Source organism: Oncorhynchus keta, chromosome 31 (genome assembly GCF_023373465.1).
Source record: "Oncorhynchus keta strain PuntledgeMale-10-30-2019 chromosome 31, Oket_V2, whole genome shotgun sequence".
Lineage (NCBI taxonomy): Eukaryota > Metazoa > Chordata > Actinopteri > Salmoniformes > Salmonidae > Oncorhynchus > Oncorhynchus keta.
Genome location: NC_068451.1, coordinates 1,763,231 through 1,786,628, shown reverse-complemented (window position 1 = coordinate 1,786,628; position 23,398 = coordinate 1,763,231). Strand labels below are relative to the sequence as shown.

General features: G+C 45.2%; 1 protein-coding gene across 7 annotated transcripts in view; it reads right to left on the bottom strand.

Annotated features, from left to right (window-relative positions):
• LOC118364187 (neuroendocrine convertase 1-like) overlaps positions 1-23,398 on the bottom strand; it is a 153,715-nt gene that overhangs the window by 29,273 nt on the left and 101,044 nt on the right. For 5 of the 7 annotated variants that reach the window (XM_052489300.1, XM_052489298.1, XM_052489303.1 and 2 more), the window contains 6 exons: positions 22,758-22,837; positions 22,289-22,374; positions 20,939-21,100; positions 20,575-20,717; positions 17,488-17,591; positions 9,343-9,438 (listed from right to left, as the gene is read on the bottom strand). In XM_052489300.1, coding sequence (XP_052345260.1) covers positions 21,006-21,100; positions 22,289-22,374; positions 22,758-22,837 — 261 coding nt within the window. In that variant the 3' untranslated portion in view covers positions 9,343-9,438; positions 17,488-17,591; positions 20,575-20,717; positions 20,939-21,005. Of the gene's footprint in view, positions 1-9,342; positions 9,439-17,487; positions 17,592-20,574; positions 20,718-20,938; positions 21,101-22,216; positions 22,375-22,757; positions 22,838-23,398 lie in introns of those variants that run through there. The other 2 variants (XM_052489302.1, XM_035745485.2) reach the window with 2 other exon arrangements.

Below are 23,398 nucleotides of genomic sequence, written 5' to 3'. Positions count from 1 at the left end.
GGGGCTGAAGCACCATTTCATCAGGGTCTCGTGGGAAAGGCGCTTGCCAAAATTTTGTGCGTGAACGGCAATTATCTCCCTATGTCTGCAATTCACTATTTTGTACTTAGTTGCTCGACGACAGCGATGAAATTCTGAGCAGAAAATGTGTCTAGGACGGATAGCATACAGCAGAGGCCATTCCTGGTTAGCTCAATAGCTTAGAGGTATTAGACTAGAGATGGAAGAGCTGACTGAAGAATGGCAGAGGGTGCATCATACCCATGTGAGCAAACAGAAATGGTGCGCACCCACAGCAGTACGTATGTCTCTTGTCACACAGCTAGAACTGCATTATGCTTGAATGCAATAGTGCAGTAAGGGAGGCTTCTGCATGTCCTTGTGGGTGTGCTTTTAGCATGCGAATATGGGCGCTAAAAGTTTCCGTTTACATCCACTGTGTGTGTCAGTGTGCGTGTGTTTTGTGTGTGTGTCCGTGCGTATGTGCACGCGTGCATGTTTGCGTGTGTACCCACGTACACGTGGGTGCGTGTGCCACTCCCTGAGAACCAGGGAAGAAAGAGCTGGGTGTGAGTTATAGTGACAGGATTCGGAGCTTGTCTGCTGGAAACTGGTTCAAGCTCCTCTAATTGCATGTCTACTCTGAATGATGGGACACTTAATTCTTACACATTCCACACAATTGCTTTCCACTAACACGGGACCAAGCAGGGAGAGGCAGGTTCCGGGGCCATATGGAGAGGGACGTGGGGGCCAGTGAATAAATGGGATATCCCCAGCTCATCCCTAGATCCAGTCAGGGCGATGAAAGAAGCAGCACTAATGAAACAGATTCCCACCAACACCCCAGCTGACTGCATGCACCACGAGATGGATAGCTATATGTGTGTATATTTGTGCGTGCGTGTGTGTGTGTGTACATGCGTGTGTGTGTGAGTCCTGGCCGAGCAGTGCATGTAAGCCAGAGGAGCTGCAGGGAGCCTGCTTATTGACGTGACCCTGGAACCTCCAACCCTACCCTCAGCTCCATCTTCCATCCACAGCCCCACCGGTAGCAGCAGGGAAGGTAGACAAGTGCAGCCCTGCTCTGCAAATGCATTCACCAGTCAGCCCTCATCCAAGCAGGCAAAGCACTTAATGACTTAAATTGATCATTATTAGCTTCAATTAGAGAGGGACACTGGGGGGAAAACAAGGTCCTGATTCCTGCAGACAGATCACAAGCAGAGGTGAGGTGGCTCAACTAGCCTCCAACACACTTCCTAAGCCCTAAGCAGGGGTAGAAGAGATGCATCCTCGGTGGAGCCGCAGTAGAGAGTACGGATAGGAGAAGGACCCCACTCTCCCGCCCCTCCACGGAGCCTGTGTTTGTGTTTCTGGGGCGCTGGGTGACCTTTGACCTCGGGCTAATGAGAGCGATAACGAGGATTAAAAGGGGCGACTGGAAGGTGTCTGCGAGGGGCTTTAAACAATTACACTCGGCTGCCAACATGCCTTTTCCTCATGACTCAGGAAATTACAGTCTCTCTCTCCTTTTTCTGGCCAACACAAAAGAAAAAGGCTTATAGAAAATAATACATTATCCTGGGCCACATTAACTTGGATGTAAATCGCTGGGCAATTATGTTTTAATAGGCCTTTAAGAGAATGAGTAATTGGGGGTGATGCTGGCGAGGTTGATCATGGTAACCCATCTCTCTCCCTCTGTGGCCAGCAGAACAAGCCCTGGCCATTGTGTATCGGTCAAGTGTGTGTACAGTATGTGTGTGCGTCCATGCAGGTGTGTATGTATATGGGGTGGAAACCTAAATGATATACAACTGAAATTTCACAGGTGAGTAGAGAGCGAGAGAGTGGGGTGGACATGTAGGGGGCTTGGCCTGAAGCATGGAACATCATGACATGACATGAAATGTGATTATGCTTTTACTAGCATCAGAACTTCCCCGAATTACATAATTATATCCTAGATATTAGGAATATATTAAAATATGGTCAACTAGAGATCACTTTCATTTCCCAGATCTGTTTCCATTCCTCGAAAAATGCCGTTATTTTCCGGCTTTTGGTTCTATTCCCTACATCGGTTCCAACCCACGGTATGTACAGTATGTGTGTTTTTGTTAGTATGTGTGTGTGATTCAATCGTCCCCCTCCCCAGTACTTGCTCCTAGACATTGATGAGACTGAAAAGTGAGCGTGAGCCATACAGAGTGCCCTCTGACCTCTAACCCCTGGCCCTAGACAGTGACCTGTGGAATATCAATGTGTGTGTTGGCCATCCAGGGCTGCTGCTGGGTGTAGAGGGATCAGATTCAATGTGAGGAGAGATCACTACAGACAGACCCACCTAGTGGAACACTAACTAATGAGACTGGCCAAGAACGCTCACACAGCAGGGCGGACAGCGAGCAGAACAGAGAACAGGGAGTGGGGAGGGAGGGAGAATTTAATTGTTTCCTTCAAAGAACAAGCTAGTCTGGTACAGAGGAATCCCCGGGAATCTCATATGCAGTCTCTATCCATAGTAAACTGTACGAGCACAGTGATGAGGTGGCATACATGTACATTGAGCCAATACACACAAGGTGTATCAAATACCATTAGACCTGATCATATCAAATTGTTCCAAATTGTGATGTAATTGTATAGATATTTCCATGATTTCACATTAAAGCTTCACATTTCCTATTTGTCATTGATTTAGATACTCCCCTTCGTGGTCCTTCTGTAGCTCAGTTGGTAGAGCATGGCGCTTCGATCCCCGGGACCACCCATACGTAGAATGTATGCACACATGACTGTAAGTCGCTTTGGATAAAAGCGTCTGCTAAATGGCATATATATATATAGAACGTTTTAATAATCACTTTTACCTCTGATTACCCCCCACTCACAATTATATCTATACCGCATGTTTTTCTTTACACTACAGGAAATGGTCAAGCAAACCTAAATACTTCTGGATGTCGTGTATCTGTATAATCACCTCACAACATAATTCACAACAAAACAAGACAATATGTACATCCGTTTCACTCGGGGGGACCCACCAGTCACAGAGATGTGAATTCTGATGAGTCATTTATCAAACTGCTCACTCTCATCCATTACTGTCAACACTGTAAAGGCACTTAAAGGACTACTTTACCACAACTGCCTGTGAGTATGCAAATTTAGCAGACTATATTTCAGTGCTTAAAGAACTCTCCGTGTTTAGTTTTCAACCGAGCTTCTCGTATAATTCTCTTAGGTTTCTGAGGCATGCAAATTTGCGCAAACATCAGGAGTTTCGTTTCAAAATAACCAAGCGACAGCAAGAAAATCTGTTTTATTTTGTGGTAAGGCAACCTTCCAGCCCGACACCCCCTTAAAAGTGTGTCCAAATGACATGAGTGTCAGTTGTACACAAGCTCCTTGCAATACAGGCCCAGACCAACCCACACACACAATGAAACATTACTCTCAGATTGAATTAAATGAGACTTGATACTCAAAGTACCTGTCAATAAATCAACATATAAGACACAGCTTGAACTTTTTATTCTCATGTTCAAACGTTGTTGTGTCTATCGTCTGCATCCTGTCCTCTATCCTAGATATTCCTGTTCTGTTGTCTCCATGGTTCTTCTGTCTGTGTCAGGGTCTTTTATAGCCCCCCCCACACACCCTCCCAGTCCCTCCCCCTGTCGCCCTCCAGCTGCTCTGTCACCCATGTCGCCGAGGGGACAAGGAGAACGTGGCGTTTCCCCTGGATCAAAAATTTACGAGCAATTAAAAGGCGGGCGATGTGGAGCATCCATCAGCCGGTGCCTCTGCCAGGGTGGGTGAAGGGGCCGCAGTAAACCACACGCTATATACTTTTATATCTGTTTTCTCTCCAAAGAGGGAACGTTATGGCAAAATGATGTTTTACGGTCCACAGTTCGGCAGGGATGGAGAAATCTTTCATGAAATGCTGGCTTGGAGGTCACAGCCCGAGGGAGGGAGGGAAGACAGAGAGGGGTGTTTTGCGGTGTGCTGTGTTGTGTGTGTTTTGTATTGATGTGTATGCCTAGTTATAAGATACAAAACAAGGAGGATCTTAGTGTGTGTGTAAGAGTACCATCCTATGGTCCATTAGTTACTATGGGAAGAGTGACCTGATTACCCTGTAGTTGTTTAAGAGGACACAATTCAAACGTTATCCTCTTCATTCAAAGACACACACACACACACACACAAATGCATGCATTAGCATAAAACACAAATGCACACACACACACACACACACACACACACACACACACACACACCCACACACACACACACACACACACACACACACACACACACACACACACACACACACACACACACACACACACACACACACACACACACAGAGAAAATGCACGCACACGTAAACACACACACGCACATAAAAATGCACACACAAACAAATGCACACATATGGACACACACATGGACACACACATGGACACACACAAAGATACATTACCACTAATACACAAAAATGCACACCAACTCTCATGCATCACCACATTCTCTCTCTATTTCCGTCTCTCACTTTCTCTGGCTGTATGCGACAGGCCTAGACTCATTTGCATCCTTAATTGCATTGTAATGTACTTTTAATTTGAAAACGGAGGCAATTAATTATTTTGATATGGAACAAAATGCCACAAATGTAAACATTCTAATAGTTCTCCATGAGCGAAGCATCATTTTTCAAAAAGGGGGATTGGAATCTTCTCATTTTTTTCTTTCTTTTTAAAATGTTTTTAATACCATTTCGCTTTTCATTCTCCTTGATATTCACTTTGTCTTTGCCGGGACGGCACCATTTCTTTGATCTTTTCTCTCAATTATTTTCCGTCCAATCTTCCACGGTGTAATTACAATAGTTTCACCTATTCTATCCAGAGATTAAAGGAGATGAAGCCTGTTTGGACGTGCAGTGCTTTGGACTATATCTTCCCCAAGTGTTGACACACCCCGACTTGCTATTTCTGGGTCAGACACTTCAAGTGAAGATACTAACCAGAGATACATTTTTCCACTGTCAACTACATGATCAATAGGTGTCAGTGTTCAAAGGAATACAAAGCTGTATGAGGGGGTGCCAGAGCTGCTTCATTTGTATGGACCTGGGCTTGCACTGACACTGTTACTCTGTCAACATGATAAACCCATTTCACAATGAAATAGGATGGATGCATGTTATTTTTTGCTCTTTTTCTCCATCACTCTCTCTATTTCTTCCCCCTCCCTTCTTCCAATCTCTGCCCCCTTCTCTCTCCTTCTGCCTCGCTCACTCTGCGCCTCCTTTTCCGCTTCCTCTCTCTCTCTCTCTCTCTCTCTCTCTCTCTCTCTCTCTCTCGCTTTCTCTCTCTTGCTCCAGAGGGGGCATCCCAGCAGGCCTAGCAACAGACAATAAATGATGAGTGACAAGCCTTTAGACCAATAAAAGCGCTGCCATATTTCACGCACAGTAAATCTGATGGCAGATTGCGCTGGTGTGTGGCGGCTGACATGTTTATTGTCGCCGTGGCGATGGGAGCTGGGGGTCGGTCTACGACATCAGTGTTTCTAAAGCTCCGTAGTCTATATGGAGGTCACGCAGATGGAATTCTGGGTATACACTCGCCCCCCTTTCTCCTCTACATCAACCTCCTGTGAAACAACTATTCTATCGCAGCCCTAGTAGCCATGCAGTTGCTCCTATCACAACGGCCATCTGTCCTCAATACAGTACACACATGTCCCCAATGAAACCTTTAGCCTACCTTGTTAAACTAAACCACAAACTACGCAAACACCACTCGTACACAACACATACACATATATCATGCACAGAAATACACCTCCCGACACAGCTATAACTCCGCTATAACCCCGACAATCGTTCCTGAAAAGTAAACCCGATCCTCAGAGAACCAGAGGGAAAAACCCATCCCAGATCCCACTCCCTACCCAACGGACTTCCTTACACCTGAACCTCTTTGCGAATACTCCTACATTTGCCATCTTTAATGTGTCGTGTGAATTTGTGGTGTTGTTTCTGCTTTGTTAACCATGTTTGTCAATCAGCTTTTCATACACTTTACCATCGTAGAATAAAACTGTTCTTGACCTGAAGAGAAACATGTTTACGTGAACGAGGCAATAGCCAGCATCATCACACTCTCCCCTAATTTCTACTGCAACACGATATCTCCTCTTAGCCTAATCCTAAAATATGTTGTATTTTATCCCCATCTCCTAACAACTGTACCCATGTTAAGTGACCCTAAACCCATGCACTGCTCCAACGGTCTTTATCCCCGCAATGAACCATTAGTTGTAATTACTGAGAACAGAGCAACAGTATGATCAGGGCATTCCCTGATCCTCAGCCACATCACCCAAATTGATGTATTTCAGCAACAACTGCATTGTGATGTGATGAATCATTATAATCTAATGAATCTATTCTTCTCAGAGAAACAGGCGGGTTATAATCTGTTTTACTACATGTCGCCGAGAGAGAGAGCGAGAAGAGGATTAGACCAAAGAAAGAGAGAGGAATCAAGGAGAGAGAGAGAGAGAAACACAGTATCGAGGCGGAGACAAAAAAGACAGATAGAAGGAAAGATAAAGTACAGAGATGACGGGAGAGAGTGACTGAGATAAGAACAGAGGGGAGAAGGGGGAGAGAGTGACTGAGATAAGAACAGAGGGGAGATGACGGGAGAGAGTGACTGAGATAAGAACAGAGGGGAGATGACGGGAGAGAGTGACTGAGATAAGAACAGAGGGGAGATGACGGGAGAGAGTGACTGAGATAAGAACAGAGCGGAGATGATGACTGGGAACAGAGAGATGACTGAGATAAGAACAGAGGGGAGATGACGGGAGAGAGTGACTGAGATAAGAACAGAGGGGAGATGACGGGAGAGAGGACTGAGATAAGAACAGAGGGGAGATGACGGGAGAGAGTGACTGAGATAAGAACAGAGGGGAGATGACGGGAGAGAGTGACTGAGATAAGAACAGAGCGGAGATGACGGGAGAGAGTGACTGAGATAAGAACAGAGGGGAGAAGGGGGAGAGAGTGACTGAGATAAGAACAGAGGGGAGATGACGGGAGAGAGTGACTGAGATAAGAACAGAGGGGAGATGACGGGAGAGAGTGACTGAGATAAGAACAGAGCGGAGATGACGGGAGAGAGTGACTGAGATAAGAACAGAGGGGAGATGACGGGAGAGAGTGACTGAGATAAGAACAGAGGGGAGATGACGGGAGAGAGTGACTGAGATAAGAACAGAGGGGAGATGACGGGAGAGAGTGACTGAGATAAGAACAGAGCGGAGATGACGGGAGAGAGTGACTGAGATAAGAACAGAGGGGAGATGACGGGAGAGAGTGACTGAGATAAGAACAGAGGGGAGATGACGGGAGAGAGTGACTGAGATAAGAACAGAGGGGAGATGGCGGGAGAGAGTGACTGAGATAAGAACAGAGGGGAGATGACGGGAGAGAGTGACTGAGATAAGAACAGAGGGGAGAAGGGGGAGAGAGTGACTGAGATAAGAACAGAGGGGAGAAGGGGGAGAGAGTGACTGAGATAAGAACAGAGGGGAGATGACGGGAGAGAGTGACTGAGATAAGAACAGAGGGGAGAAGGGGGAGAGAGATTTCCAGAGAGAGAGAGAAATGGGGAGAGAGAGCAAAAATACATTACAACTCTAGACTGATTGCTGCAATGCCATTGCCCGGCTGACATTGTAAAGGTGTTGTAAAGGCGTTGTAAAATAATTTATATGACTGTATCTGTAGGGAGCCTGCCGCTTAAAGCCTCACTCACTCTGCATTTAAAAAAAATATATATTTTTTAAAACTAGGCAGGTCAGTTCATATTTTCAATGACGGCCTAGGAATAGTGGGTTAACTGCCTTGTTCAGGGGCAGAACAACAGATTTTTGACCTTGTCAGCTCGGGGATTCAATCTTGCAACCTTTCGGTTACTGGCCCAACGCTCTAACCACTAAGGCTACCTGCCGCCCCACATTAGGAGAGAGGGCTTTCATTTTCCTGAGCCCTGCTCGGTGCAGTAAATCACAGCGTCTATATACGCTCAGACACACCCGTCAGACACATGAATGGTGACACTAACAACGCTACTTCTGCCCTGCCAAAATAATTTATTCCCAAGTCATAAACGGGTGTCTGTTTTACAATGTGGGTGTAATATCAGTAGCATTGTGTAGTATCTGAGGTATATATATATATATATATATATATATATATATATATATATATATATATATATATATATATATATATATATGTTGTCTGTAGTGTAGGATGTGTTGTGTAGTGTACAGGTGTTGTCTGTGGGACTGTTTGGCTGTAGCATGTGTGTTTTCCATAGGTGTGTGGTGTATGTAACATGTGTCCCTAGTTCGTATGTGTCTGTGTGTTTCTGTGTGTGTGTGTGTGCATGCGTCAAATCATGTTCATGATATGTCAATGGTATGTGCGCTGTTTGTAGGCTTGGGGGTAATGTGCTACAAAAGTAACATGTTACGTAATCAGATTACTTGTATGAGTAACGGAGTAAAGTAGCATTCTTTTTAAAAATTGGGTAATATTGTTACAGTTACTTTGCCAACTAATGCATGCGTTACTTTCAGAATCCTATCTCTACTGGGCGCATTTCCATGATCCGATCTCAACTTAATTTAGTTCTCGCAAGCGAGCGGAGAAAGGCTGTTTGGAGAAATGTCATGACAGCTCCCTCCATGAAAACGTATAGAGGATAAACCTCTGCTCTTTGCCATTGATTTGCTTCTGTGATAGTGGCAAGTGTGTCATCTATACGTCTCTATGGGTCCATGTTCGTGCGTTCCATAACCAGAACTGGAGGCTCTAGAGAAAGACTTTGACTGAAAAGATAGTAAATCTGTACAGATCTTTGGCTTACAGCATATATGGATAATTAAGCAGCACTTTCAGAGTAGCACGGGAAAGCAGTGCCACAGATGAAAAGAGAAACCAGTTATCAAACCTGAGTTAGTAAGTAGCTCGCCTTACTCCCCCCGATAATCAAACAAACTATCAGGAAAGTAACACAAAGTAATATAATGAGTAATATAATGCATGAATTTCCACACAAAGTAATATTGTTAAGTAACATGTTACTTTTGTTAAACGCAATGAGTAATATGTAATACATTACTTTCCCCAAGTAACTAATCCCAACACTGGCTAAATACAGTACAGTATATGTGGTATACATGATGTGTGTGGTGTGTTTACACCGTGTGTGTAACTAGTATCTGTCGTGGATGTGGTACCCTGCTCCGTTGATACTCCATCCTGGCTCTTTTGGGTCGGGGACCTTGGCTGTCATGGCGATCAGATGCTGCACATCCCTCCATGTCAAGTCAGGACTGGGAAGATAAAGGCGAATATCATCAAATACATGAACGTACAATTTGTGTATTTGTACACTGCATCAAACCACAGCAATAAGCATTCGTTCCTTTGTGATACTCCCGATATTCCCTTACGATGAAATCTAGAGGGAGTTGAACATACACAAAAACACACGTAGGCTATACACGATTTGGTATGAAACACATGTATATTTGGCTTAGCATAGAAAGTGGACACACACATGAATAAGTGCACATGATTTGGGCCTGCCATTGTGCCCATTACTGCATGTCCTCTACAAGTAAGATCCTCTGTTTAAGTCATTTCAAGCTTAATAAATTGGGCAAAAACTATGAATTCAACAAAGTATATTGGAGACGTTAACAAAGGGGTTGGCGGACAGAATGAATGGAGGAGACTTTTAATCCCGAGCAGGGTATTCTAATACAGCAGACTCAAGTGTCATGTCAAGCAATATACTAATGGAATCCAATTAAGACCTTTAAACTGCACAGAGAGCTGGAGGATATGAGCTCCGTTTTCTCTAACAAAAGACCAAAGGGTCGTCAAGGAGAGCCCTTCTCAGGATATAAAAAAAAACATAAAGGAAATTGGGTTTTTCTCCCTTTATCCACTCATTATTGCTGGCTATAGGAAAATAGACTTGAATAGAACGTAAAAACTGTGGCGACCACCCATTTCCAACATAAAGTTCTCGGACTATAAGTAGCACCGGTGTCGGCTTCGACAGCCAGAAGAGAAGCTGTCCTGTTTTGCTACGCAAAAGCGCCACAAAGATTGGTTCAAGGTAGTTAATACGGTTGTGGCCACGCCGTGTCAAGCTCACATACTGTGATACACGTTGATGTCCTTTACATAACACGATTAGCTTGGAGCTAAACTGTACTATGTCCAACTACAACGTCCCAGTGTTTTCGGGTTTTAAAATAGCGGCTTAATGAACAAGTCCCATTTCAGACAAGAAGCATGCGTTTCAATTGTGGAACGAGATTCTACCGGGCTCAACACTCTTCTCCAGAGCGACTTACAGTCATATGACAATCCCAAGGCCATGGTGAATACAAGAACATCCGTAATTCATCACCCATTTGTGGTGCTGGAAGACGTCATCTATGGGCAGGAAATATCATTTAGGGTCTCATATAGGGGGGGGGTGCTTTCAAAAAGCTTTCCTTTACAATAGACAACAAAACAAACAGAAAACTGGCAACCGGCAAGTGCAACCGGCGAGTGCTACGGTACACCATAGGAGTAATACCACTAATAATAGAAAATATCCCTTTTTTTTTTTTTTAAAGGAGAGCACAGCACAATCAATTATTTTAGGCTTTGATTTCAAAGGGATCCAGAGTGGGGAGCTGGGCTTTGTACTTTTGAACTGTTGCTCACAGTGTGTGTGTGTGTGTGTGTGTGTGTGTGTATGTTCTGTAGTAAATATAGGCAGTGCTGTGGCGTGATTCGGTTAGCGTGCACTCCCCCACCCCCCACCCTCCGGTGAAATCAGAGAAGCCCCCCCCCCGGCCCCGACTGGTTTGCATAAAGCCAACTAAATTACATTTGCTTTGCTAAATCAAAGCCTGTATGGTATTCCAAGCTGCTCTCTCTGGGACAAATTACTTCAAACGGCCTCCTTTGTATCATAACAGAATAAAAAAAATCAGCCCAATCAGCGCCTCTCCAACACCCTCGACTCGGGAATTAATTATTGAACCCTGGCGCGGATTTCTCTGTCTCTTAGCACACAGTGACACAGATCTATTTATTTCGAAAAGGGCATTTTGCTCTTAAAAACACACTATTGGCTGGGAACCTGATTTAATTTCTCTCTGTCTATTTGTGGGTTTGTTTTCTCCCTCTCGCTCCCTCTTTCTTTCTCTTTCTCTCTCTCCCTCTTTCTTTCTCCCTCTCTCTCTCTTTCCTTCTCTCTGTTTTGGCACCACATCTCTCTTTTCACCCTACAGGCATGAGCAGGGTTTGGGCCACAGCAGAAACAGCCTCAGAAAGCTCAGAGTACCTCCTGGCATTTTACCCAGGACAGCCAGAGACAGAACTACTAAATATGCCCCAAAACCCCCCATAGCAGCCACCCTCTGTCCACTTGCCAAGCCCCACAGACCCTCCCAAACCCTGGGCAGACGTCTGAGTGAGCAAACACACACCTGTTTACAAATCCCCAGTTAATAGGATCACCCCTCATTGACTTGACTGCTCTGATGCGTCTGATGTAATCTATTAGCTGTATGATAGTCAGTGTGCTGGGCAGATCAATAACCCTGGCCTTCTTATTACTCCACTGTGTACTGTTACTCCTCTTTACTGCTGCTGGTTAGGAATAGCATGCATGTTTAATGGTGTAGGGTGTGCGTGCGTGCATCTCTGTGTGTGTGTGTGTGTGTGTGTGTGTGTGTGTGTGTGTGTGTGTGTGTGTGTGTGTGTGTGTGTGCGCGTGGTGAGTGTGTGCAGGCATGCGCGTGTGTGTGTTTATGTGTGTGTCTGTGTGCGCATGTGTGCATGCTGGCGAGTATAGGAGCCGTGAGTGTTTGATATCTGTAAGAGCTATTTCCAAGCGAATGTTCTGTGTTTATTTTTTGCCCGCTAATAGGGGAAGATGTTTTGTGTGAATCTGTGTGTGCATGCTGGAGTATATTGCTGGTGCTGTGTATACTTGTGCGTATGCATATGTGTGTGTGTTTGTTCTGAGTGAGTGTGTGTGTATATGTTTTCGAGTGTGTCTCTAGCTAGTAGGTATAACTGTGTTTCCAATTAAGTTGAACCACAGGCCGGATCAATGCGGCCCCTCTGTGTGTAGGAATGAGCAGCCCTGGGCCCTCGGAGCATGCCCACGAATAATTTATCACACACACAGGGTCTGGGCAGGGGGAGAGTGGGGAGGATGGGGTGGGAGGGGGAGAGCCACAAGGACGGAGTGTCCACCCTACAGGAGGAGGCTATGCAGCAGGGATAAGGAGAGAGAGAGAGAGAGAGAGAGAGAGAGAGAGAGAGAGAGAGAGAGAGAGAGAGACAGAGAGAGAGAGAGAGAGAGAGAGAGAGAGCAAGAGAGGGATCGAGCGAGGACGAGAGAGCGAGAGAGGGACAAGGTCAGGACCCACAGGAATAAGATTGTCCCTGTTAAATCATTTACATGAAGACAGAGCAAATCAACAATAAACTATTTATTTCTTCACTGGGAGTCTACAGGGAGGAAAAGAGGGGAAGGGAAAAAATGTAAACTAGGGTAAGTACAGAGGTTAAGGGAAAGAAAGTGATAAAAGTGCTGATATATATAGACTTACGCAAAGCACACATACAATAAATACAGTGATCAATATTCCCAGTGTTTCCTATTTTGAGCAATGACTGAGGGGTTTATCTGTGTGATAAGTGTGATGCTTTTCACTCAGAAGTGATGTGATCCGTTAGAACACGACACTCTAGCCTGGACTTGACGATCTCATTTTAGGAAGCAAACATATATTCAGCTAGGGTACACATCGCATTAGGATCTTCTGAAGAAGCACATCAGACATTACAGGAAGAGAGAGAGAGAAGAGAGAGTCAGAGAGAGAGGTGAAAGAGAGAGAGAGAGGGGGGGGGAGAGGAAAGAGAGAGAGAGAGGAAAGAGAGGAAAGAGAGGGGAAAGAGAGAGAGAGAGAGACTACATACAGTCACTTACACACATCAACACACAGTCACTTACACACATCCACACACTCATTAACAACACAAATCAGCACTGCACTGGTTGTATTTAAAGGAGATCACAGGCATGCAGTTATTGGACGAGGCCTAATTGATAAAACCATTAGTAACACTTGTGCAGATAACAGATAGGGAGAATCCTAGTCTGCGCACAGTCACTCCAAATGGGCTCACTTAGGCTTAAAGTACGCCACATTAAAAGATTATGGCCAAACGTGGAGAGTTCCTATGACTCTGGCTCCCATTCCTGGGAGGATTAATAGGGGCAAAACGAAGACAGAGCAGGGAGAGCAGAGCAGAGATGATGAAGATCCTGTCTTTTAGTGTGTTTCTGAGGTTGTGGGTGAGGTCCAGGGACCATTGCATGTAAGGCCCTGATAATACGCAAACCACACCTAATACCCCAATCATCAGTTTGTGTCTCAGGGAGTGTTTGAGTTGGGACCAATTAGAGGGTGCTGTCCCCACTAAGAACCCTAGCTGATTACACACCACATCAACCCCTACTGAGCACCCTGCTATCCTGCTCTCAGTGGCCCAGACAGATAGACAGACAGGTGAAGATGGACAACGCCGAGCGGAAGAGAGGAGACAGAAGGTGGGAACAGAGGGACAGAAAAAAAAGAAACCGGGTTGGAACAGACAGAGGAAGGGAGATAAAGAAAGAGAGGGTGAAAAAGTGGGGTGGAGAGGTGGAGAGAGAACGCGAGAGAGGTAGAGAGAGAGAGAACTGTCAGTTCACTTACACCGGTCTGTGATTGGAGCAAATTAAAAGATCATTTGTTTGCGCTCATGTGTCTGAATACGGGACCTTTCCCAGAGCGGGGATGGCTGACCCCTGGCTGAGCACTGGCCACCGGGGTTAATGAGGAATCATCTCTCACACACCATCTTCCATTAATAACCTGACCACAGAGTCACACCACATACTCACACACAGACAGAGTGACGGGAGATGCTTTAGTCTCACCACTGGCCAGGCCATCATTGTAAATAGGAACTGGTTCTCAACTGACTTGTCTGGTGAGGTTGAGAGAATTAGTGATGAGGCAAAGTAGGCAAAATGGGGTTGAGAATGTTGAGAATGTGAAAGATTGGTACAGACGTACAGAATATTAAAAAGCTGTAAAACTGATGAAAGGATGGAATGAAGTATGTGATATTTACATAGAGGGACTAAAGTAAAACTGGAAAAGAGATTTGGAGTCAACACATTGAACCAGGAGAAAAGGGTTTTTGTACTCTGTTTGTGAAGTTGTGGTTGTTATGACAGTACTAATGTGTGTGTGTGTGTGTGTTTCAGTGCATGTGCTCTGCTCAGCTCAGCTCCATTAAGACGTGAGGGAAATATCAGCCCTGGGATGTGATATATAGAATAGGCTGTGTGGTGCAGGTCATACAAGCCCTTAACCAGTAATGTCCTGGGAGTGCAACTCCCCCAGGGGACCTCCGGTCCATTTTATTGCCAAGCGGGCGAGACTGGGCCGGCGTGGCGTGACAGGTGAAGCGGTAAAGCCCTGCCCCGGGCTCATCAATAACACTGAGGAACGGCAGCAGGCAGACGCCACGGACAGCTACAAAGTTACAGAGCTACAATCACGACTAGGGCCCAAGTCCACACACCAACGCAGTGCAGAAAGAGTGAGAGAGAGAGAGAGAGAGAGAGAGAGAGAGAGAGAGAGAGAGAGAGAGAGAGAGAGAGAGAGAGAGAGAGAGAGAGAGAGAGAGATTAGGAAATTAGGAAACACACTATATATACACAAAGTATATGGACACCCCTTCAAATTGATGGATGTACCTATTTCAGCCACACCCAAGGCTGACAGCTGTATAAAATCAAGAACACAGCCATGCAATCTCCATAGACAAACATTGGCAGTAGAATGGCGTTACTGAAGAGCTCTGTGACTTTCAATGTGGCACCATCATCGGATGTCACCTTTCCAACAAGTCAGTTCATCAAATTTCTGCCTTGCGAGAGCTGCCCCGGTCAACTGTTAGTGATGTTATTGTGAAGTGGAAACATCCAGGAGCAACAACGGCTCAGCCGCAAAGTGGTAGGCCATACAAGCTCACAGAATGGGACAGCTGAATGCTGAAGCACCTAGCACGCACAAATCGTCTGTCTGCTGTTGCAACACTCAATACCGAGTTCAAACTGCCTCTGAAAGCAACGTCAGCACAATGGGTTTCCATGGCCGATCATCTGCACACAAGCCTAAGATCATCATGCGCAATGACAAGATTTGGCTGAAGTGGTGTAAAGCTTGCCGCCATTGGACTCTGTGGAAGCAGTGGAAAAGCACAGAATGATGAATCAAGCTTTATACCACCAGGCAGTCCGACGGACAAATCTGGGTTTGGCGGATGCCAGGAGAACGCTACCTGCCCGAATGCATAGTGCTAACTATACAGTTTGGTGGAGGAGGAATAATGGTCTGGGGCTGTTTTTCATGGTTCGGGCTAGCCCCCTCAGTGTCAGTGAAGGAAAATCTTAAAGCTACAGCATACAATGACATTCTAGACGATCCTGTGCTTCCGACTTTGTGGCAATAGTTGGGGAAGGCCCTTTCCTGTTACAGCATGACAATGCCCCCGTGCACAAAGTGAGGTCCATACAGAAATGGTGTGGAAGAATTTGACTGGCCTGCACAGATCCCTGACTCAACCCCACCAAACACTTTTGGGATGAACTGTGAGCCAGGCCTAACCCTCCAGAGTACAGGCCTCGGTGTAACGTTCATTCCTTTGACGATAAACGCAAATCCGACCATCACCCCAGGTGAGTCAAAACCGCGACTCGTCAGTGAACAGTGAAGAGCACTTTTCGCCAGTCCTGGTTCGTCCAGCAACTGTGGGTTTGTGCACATAGGCACGGTGATGTCTGTTGAGGACCTGCCTTACAACAGATCAACAAGCCCTCAGTCCAGCCTCTCTCAACCTATTGCGGACAGTCTGAGCACTGATGGAGGGATTGTGCGTTCCTGGTGTAACTTGGGCAGTTTTTGTTACCATCCTGTACCTGTCCGGCGGGTGTGATGTTCGGGTGTAGCGATATTCTGCAGGTGTTGTTACACGTGGTCTGCCACTGCAAGGACTATTAGCTGTCCGTCCTGTCTCCCTGTAGTGCTGTCTAAGGCATCTCACAGTACAGATATTGCAATGTATTGCCCTGGCCACATCTGCAGTCGTCATGCCTCCTTTGCAGCATGCCTAAGGCACGTTCGTGCCGATGAGCAGGGACCCTGGGCATCTTTCTTTTAGTGTTTTTCAGAGTCAGTAGAACGGCCTCTATAGTGTCCTACGTTTTCATAACTGTGACCTCAATTACCTACCGTAAGCTGGAACATGCCCCGTTCTGCAGGTGCATGTTCATGAATTATTTACGGTTCCTTGAACAAGCATGGGAAACAGAGTTTTTAAACCCTTTACAATGAAGATCTGGGAAGTTATTTTGATTTTTTACTAATTATCTTTGAAAGACAGGGTCCTGAAAAAGGGAGGTTTCTTTTTTTGCAGACTTTATTACTGCCAGTTATGTACATGATTGCCATAGCCTGAGGGACACCCCACGAACATGAATTCCCTGAAGTTTTTACATTGTATATAACATACAAGCAATACATAGTGTGACCATCATCCATGTAATAATAATAATAATAATAATAATAATAATAATAATAATATTTTGTTATTCATTTATGAGCCATTGTTAATCTTATTAAAGGAAATGTATCAACCAAAAATGACACAATACAACAACAGTAGTGATTATACAGTATGTAGTATTATTATTACTACCACTACAATGAACTATAATTATTACATTTAGGTAAACACCCAGAGCGACTTACTGGAGCAATTGGGGTTAAGTGCCTTGCTGAAGGGCACATGGACAGACTTTTCACCTAGTCATCTCGAGGATTCGAACCAACGATCTTTGTTTGGGTTACTGGTCCAGCGCTCTTAACTGCTAGGCTACCTGCCGCCCCACTACTGAAATAAACTGTACTTCATTATCCTTTATTCATTATTTACTGAAACACTGTACTACAATGTTGCTTTGGCAATATCTCCAAATTGTACTTCGTGCCAATAAAGCCATCTATATTTGAAAGAGAGAGAGAGAGAGAGAGAGAGAGAGAGAGAAAACACTTGCACAAATAGACACAGAGAGAAAGGGAGCTACTTGAACTTAGACATAAAGATGGGAAACTAAGACTGCTAATAAATACAAAGCGAACTACCTAAACCGCATGGAATGCAGATGAAAAAACGATAGTGGAGAAAATGACGCAACAGTTGAGTAAGGTTCAGGAAGGGAGAGGAGGACCAAGGCTTACTTGTTCTCCAAGACAAGGGCCAGAATCCCAGCCGGGATGGGTGCAGCACTGGATGTCCCCGCAAAGCCGGTGACACAACCGTCCCCTAGATTGGACACTGTCACCTGCAGGGCACACAACAGAATGCTGCACATTTCAGTTGCAACTTAAGAAATATAGTGGTGTACACACACAACAACAATAATGTTCCATGTGCAGGGTATAGTCTTAGAAAAAAAAGGTGCTGTCAAAAACCTAAAAGGGTTAGGAGAACCCGTTCGGTTCCAGGTAGAACCCCTTTGGGTTCCATGTAAAAACCCTTTTGGTTTCCATGTAAAAACCCCACAAATGTGTTTACATCCCTGTTAGTGAGCATTTCTCCTTTGCCAAGATAATCCATCCACCTGACAGTTGTGTCATATTGGGAAGCTGATTAAACAGCATGATCATTACGCAGGTGCCCCTTGTGCTGGGGCCAACAAATGACCATTCTAAAATATACCGTCTCAAGTTTTGACGGAGCCTGCAATTGGCATGCTGACTGCAGGAATGTCTACCAGAGCTGGTGCCAGAGAATGGAATGTTAATTTCTCTACCTTATTAAGTCACCTCCAAGATGGTTTTAGAGAATGTCTGTACGTCGAACTGGCCTCACAACCGTAGAACATGTGTATAGCGTTGTGTGGGCGAGCGGTTTGCTGATTTCAACGTTGTGAACAGAGTGCCCCATGGTGGTGGTGGGGTTATGGTATGGGCAGGCGTAAGTTACGGACAACGAACGCAATAGCATTTTATCGGTGGCAATTTGAATGCACAGAAATACCGTGATGAGATCGCGAGGCACATTTCTTTTAAGGTATCTGTGACTAACAGATCTAATACAGATCCATATCTGTATTCCCACACGTGACATCCATAGATTAGGGCTTAATGACTTTATTTCAAATGACTGATTTCTTCACACGAACTGTAACTCAGTAAAATCTTAGAAATGTTTTTTTTTAGACCATGCACCTGGGACAATTGTTGAATGGGTCACGCCCTGGTCTTAGTATTTTGTGTTGTCTTTATTATTTTGGTCAGGCCAGGGTGTGACATGGGTATTTATGTGGTGTGTTTTGTCTAGGGGTTTTTGTAGGTTATGGGATTGTTGTTTAGTATAGTAGTCTAGAAAAGTCTATGGTTGCCTGGAGTGGTTCTCAATCAGAGGCAGGTGTTTATCGTTGTCTCCGATTGGGAACCATGTTTAGGCAGCCATATTATTTGAGTGTTTCGTGGGTGATTGTTCCTGTCTCTGTGTTTGTTTGCACCAGATAGGGCTGTTTCGGTTTTTGCACGTTACGTTTATTGTTTTGGTATTGTTCGTTATTCTCTTTATTAAAGAAATGTATTGAAATAAGCACGCTGCATTTTGGTCCTCTCCTTCGACGGAAGAAAACCTTAACAGAATGTGTGTACACTATTTTTTTTAACCAAACAAACAACTCCACACACACACTCTGTAGTTAGCTATTTTGCTCTCGGGTGAAGAATTCAGTGAAGTCACACGTGAGGGTTACTGATCTTGTAACAGCGACCAGGGACTATTTCTCTTTCTCTCATTCACTCACTCTCACATATATACACACCCAACGCTCCTCCAAACCTGAGGGGTATCCTACAAAAGCAGTTTTGAGGAGTTAGTGAGGTAACTCGGGATAACGAGTCATACGGAAGTGGCTCACCTTTTGAGCGAGGTACGGCGACGAAGCCTTCAGAACTAACCTGCTCCGGGGCAGGCGAACTCACGGCTACTCCACTTACCCTGAATTGAATGGCCGAGCCACAAGTTGAGGACCAATGAAACCATAGTCCCTCCCTCTTGCAACGACTATGTCATCATCCCATTCACTTGAGGAAGACGACTGAATAAATATTTGATTATTTCAACTTTTTTGTGTGTGTGTGTGTGTGTGTGTTAAAATATATCACCTTACACATTTAGCAATGACAGAATGCATTTTAAACTTCACACACAGTACAACTTTTGTATGGCTTAATAAAATGATGCTATCGACAGCAGTGGGAAAAACAGTGCTTGTGGTTGTGCATTGACAAGCACACCAAAATAGGCATTAACGATAAACAATCAAATAAAGAGTGTGCACTTTTAAAAGCCTATTTCACAACATAGCCTGCTGAATTTGCACCATAACTTTCCTTTCATTTAGATTTTGGCACAAAGGTAAGTGTGACACTGACTCACACATGGACAGATGTTTCAGCATTGTCTCAATGAAGAGTTGAGTATTCCACTATAGCCATTGTGCAACATGCACACACAGTTACAAGCCTGCTACAGTTAGTGGCAAGCAATATCCACCGTCGTTGCACGGATGAAGCCTGAGCTGAAATTTGACGCTAATTGAAGCCGGTTAGCTTTAGAAAACCCTGAGTAAATCTAGCTTGCTTCGCCGGAAACACCTCTGACCATCAATGTGGTGACTGACTGAATGCCTCAGGGGAGTATAAGACTGGAAGTAGCAATATAGTCACAGTCACAGCCAGTGGTAGGTGTTACTGGGTAATATTAGACTGTTAGTCTATATCCATGGAGCTGAGCAGGGCACACAGACATGTTTCTTTCCTGGCCTTCGACTTTGTCACACTCCTGAACTGAGTGCGCAGCAACACCTCTCTTCCTTCCCTCGTTCTCTGCCGCTTCAGCCGCGGTGCTACGCCTCACCTCCAATTAACACTTACGATTGTGTGTGTGTGTGTGTGTGTGTGTGTGTGTGTGTGTGTGTGTGTGTGTGTGTGTGTGTGTGTGTGTGTGTGTGTGTGTGTGTGTGTGTGTGTGCATCCACACATATCTGCCAGCCCAGGTCAACCGTGAGGCCGCTACAAATATCACAACAGTTAACAGGCTGCTAACAGGAGCTAAAGAGCAGGGCTGCACTCACTCTCACACAGTGTCGAATAGATACACACGCACACGCACACACACACATATACACACAGCATCAAATAGATATACACGCATGCAAGCACGCACACACACAGAGAGACTTACTAGGGGAAGTCTGGCTCCAGTTAGAGTGACAGCCATAACGGCAGGGCAGGGCTCACCTAAAAAGGCGGGCTTGCCCGTGTGAGTGACAGCCCCAACGGCAATGCTGTAGACACTGTTGATATAGCCGTCTGCTCCACAGTGATCGTTCACCAACCCACCATTACCAGACGCCCACACAAAGATGCTGTCTACCTCGCCCCTGTATTAAGGTGGAAGAGAGAGGAGAGGGGAGTTGGTGGAAGGATCAAATATAATAGAATGGAATAGAATAGAATTACATTGAATAGAGAAAAGCGAGTATGCATGTGTGCATGAGTTGGTGTGTGTGGACGTGCATGTGCATGTACAGAATGGGTGTGTGTATACTTGCGTGCCTGCATGTACTTTGCCTGTGTGTGTGTGTGTGTGTGTTAACCTTACCTTGCCCAGCCTCAGTGCTTTCTGTGTGAGTGTCCCCGGCCATTTCCTGTCCGTCGTCCCGCGGGCCTCAGCAGCACACGTACACATCAATGACGTCCATGTTGAAGGTCAGAGATGTGGCCTCCACGGAGTCCGTCACCGTGCCGTCCAGAAGATCGATACCTGGCCCGGGTCAAAGGTCGGAGGTCATGTTGCAGAGGGAAGGGGTCAGGGGTAACAGTTCATTCCAAGGATTATTTATTACTGCTCATTAACTATGATGCCGATCCAGCTCTGTGAATTGGTTTGAACAGCTGTTGGCTTTTAGCGTTATAGAGTGACACTAGAATCAAAACAATGATTTTCAGAGGATATTCTTATTCAAATGTCCCAATACATTCTCTTGTTGACGCATACTTACTCTCTGGACTGTACGGCTGTATTATATTAGTCATCCTCACTAAAAAACGAATTACAGCACATCAAACCGAAAATGAGATGTTAAATTAGGTCTGTATGGCTCAATAACACACACGCTAATTAGATTGATTTCTCTCATCACCACTTGTGTAAACTCTAATTCACAAATACAGCTGAACATCAACACCTAAACTGGCTGCAATAGACATATTGATTACTGGGCTTTATGGAAGAAATGCACTGCAAATTCATTGTTCTGTTGTGAATACGCCCGTGGTCCCTTTGTCATCATTATCAAGCCTCAGCACTGTGATTCACTTTAACTCGGTCTGCCTCCCAAAAACCACCCTATTCCCTATTTTTTTTTTGGTGCACCGCTTTTGACCACGGCCCATCAAAAGTAGTACGCTATATAGGAAATGGGGAGCAATTTGGGACTCATTATCTCTCCAGCTGATGTCACAACCAATCACTGGCATTGCATTACCCTGTTGTCATTGCCTTTTATTGAGCCATTTCCATTACATTTGAAGTGTGATTGTCCTCATAGTATGTTATCACTGCCCTGCTACATATCATGTAATTTGTCTGGTAATATAAACGCGGCTCTTCTCTTCTTCACAAACACACTGTTACTGTGTTGTTCATTGTCACCTCGCCTAGCGTCTCCTATACAGTCTGATTGAACCCTATTCTTTATGTTGTCATTAAGGCACGGCTTAAATGATATATTTCATTTGCTGTAATATTATTTTCGATTTCCGAATGGCATACTGTAAGGCGACGATATCGCGTCTCACAGACAATGGACATTTGTCACAGTACCGCGCAATCATATTACACGTACATATTATAATAGACGCATTATTTGAATCGTACAATCACATCTGCCGGTATTTTATTTTGATAGATCACATTGGCATTGGACATGGGCTGTGTTGTACTCCCCACCGATCCTGGCGTTGAAAGCCATGCCCACGCCACAGTAAGAGCTGCTGGCCTCCATGGCCACTTCCCCTCCACACCTGGTGCCATGACTGGTGACAGATGAGAACATTAGGTCATGCACACACACACACACACACACACACACACACACACACACACACACACACACACACACACACACACACACACACACACACACACACACACACACACACACACACACACACACACACACACACACACACACACACACACACACACACACACAGAAACGCGCACGCGCTCTCTCGCGCACAACAAAAACGACTGCATCTCTACACAAACGTAGACAAATAACCCATTCCAAAAATGAGGAAAACAAAACTAAAAAGGAAAGACGACTGCAAATAGTGAGAGATGACAGAGGTACAGGTAGAACGAGAGAGGGGGGTGAAAAGAGTGAGACGAATGTAGAGAGTAAGAAGTGCGTTACCTGTTCTCCTCGTCTCTGAGTGGCATAGGGTCACGGGAAAGGCTGTGTGAGCCACGCAGGTCAAAGCTGGCCAAGGCCTCCTGAGAGACACACCATAGTGTAATGTCAGGGAACAACATGGAGAGCATGGAGCCTGATCCCAGATCTGTTTTTGCTGTATAGCCAACTCTTATGGTTGTTAGGAGTTGGCTATACGGCTCAAAACAGATCTGGCATCAGAATAGGGAGGACGTGGAAATGACACGAGGAAATAATAAAATGGCATTTCTGGAAGCATATTGATGTGTCATGATAATCCTCTATGTATTGTCCTGATCTCTCCTTCTGTACGAGGACAAGCTGTTCACTGTGAGGGGAGGAGATGACAGGCTACACCGCAGAAGAGTGATGTGTGTCTATCGAGTCAAATATGATCAAGGGGGTGCACTCGAGGAGACAGGAGTCAGAGTACAATCCCATGTATCTGAATTCAACTGAGACTGCTCTTCTCTGTATCACGGAGGCGCTCCGCACCGCTAAAGCTAACTCTCTCTCCTCTGCTCTCATCCTTCTAGACCTATCGGCTGCCTTCGATACTGTGAACCATCAGATCCTCCTCTCCACCCTCTCCGAGTTGGGCATCTCCGGCGCGGCCCACGCTT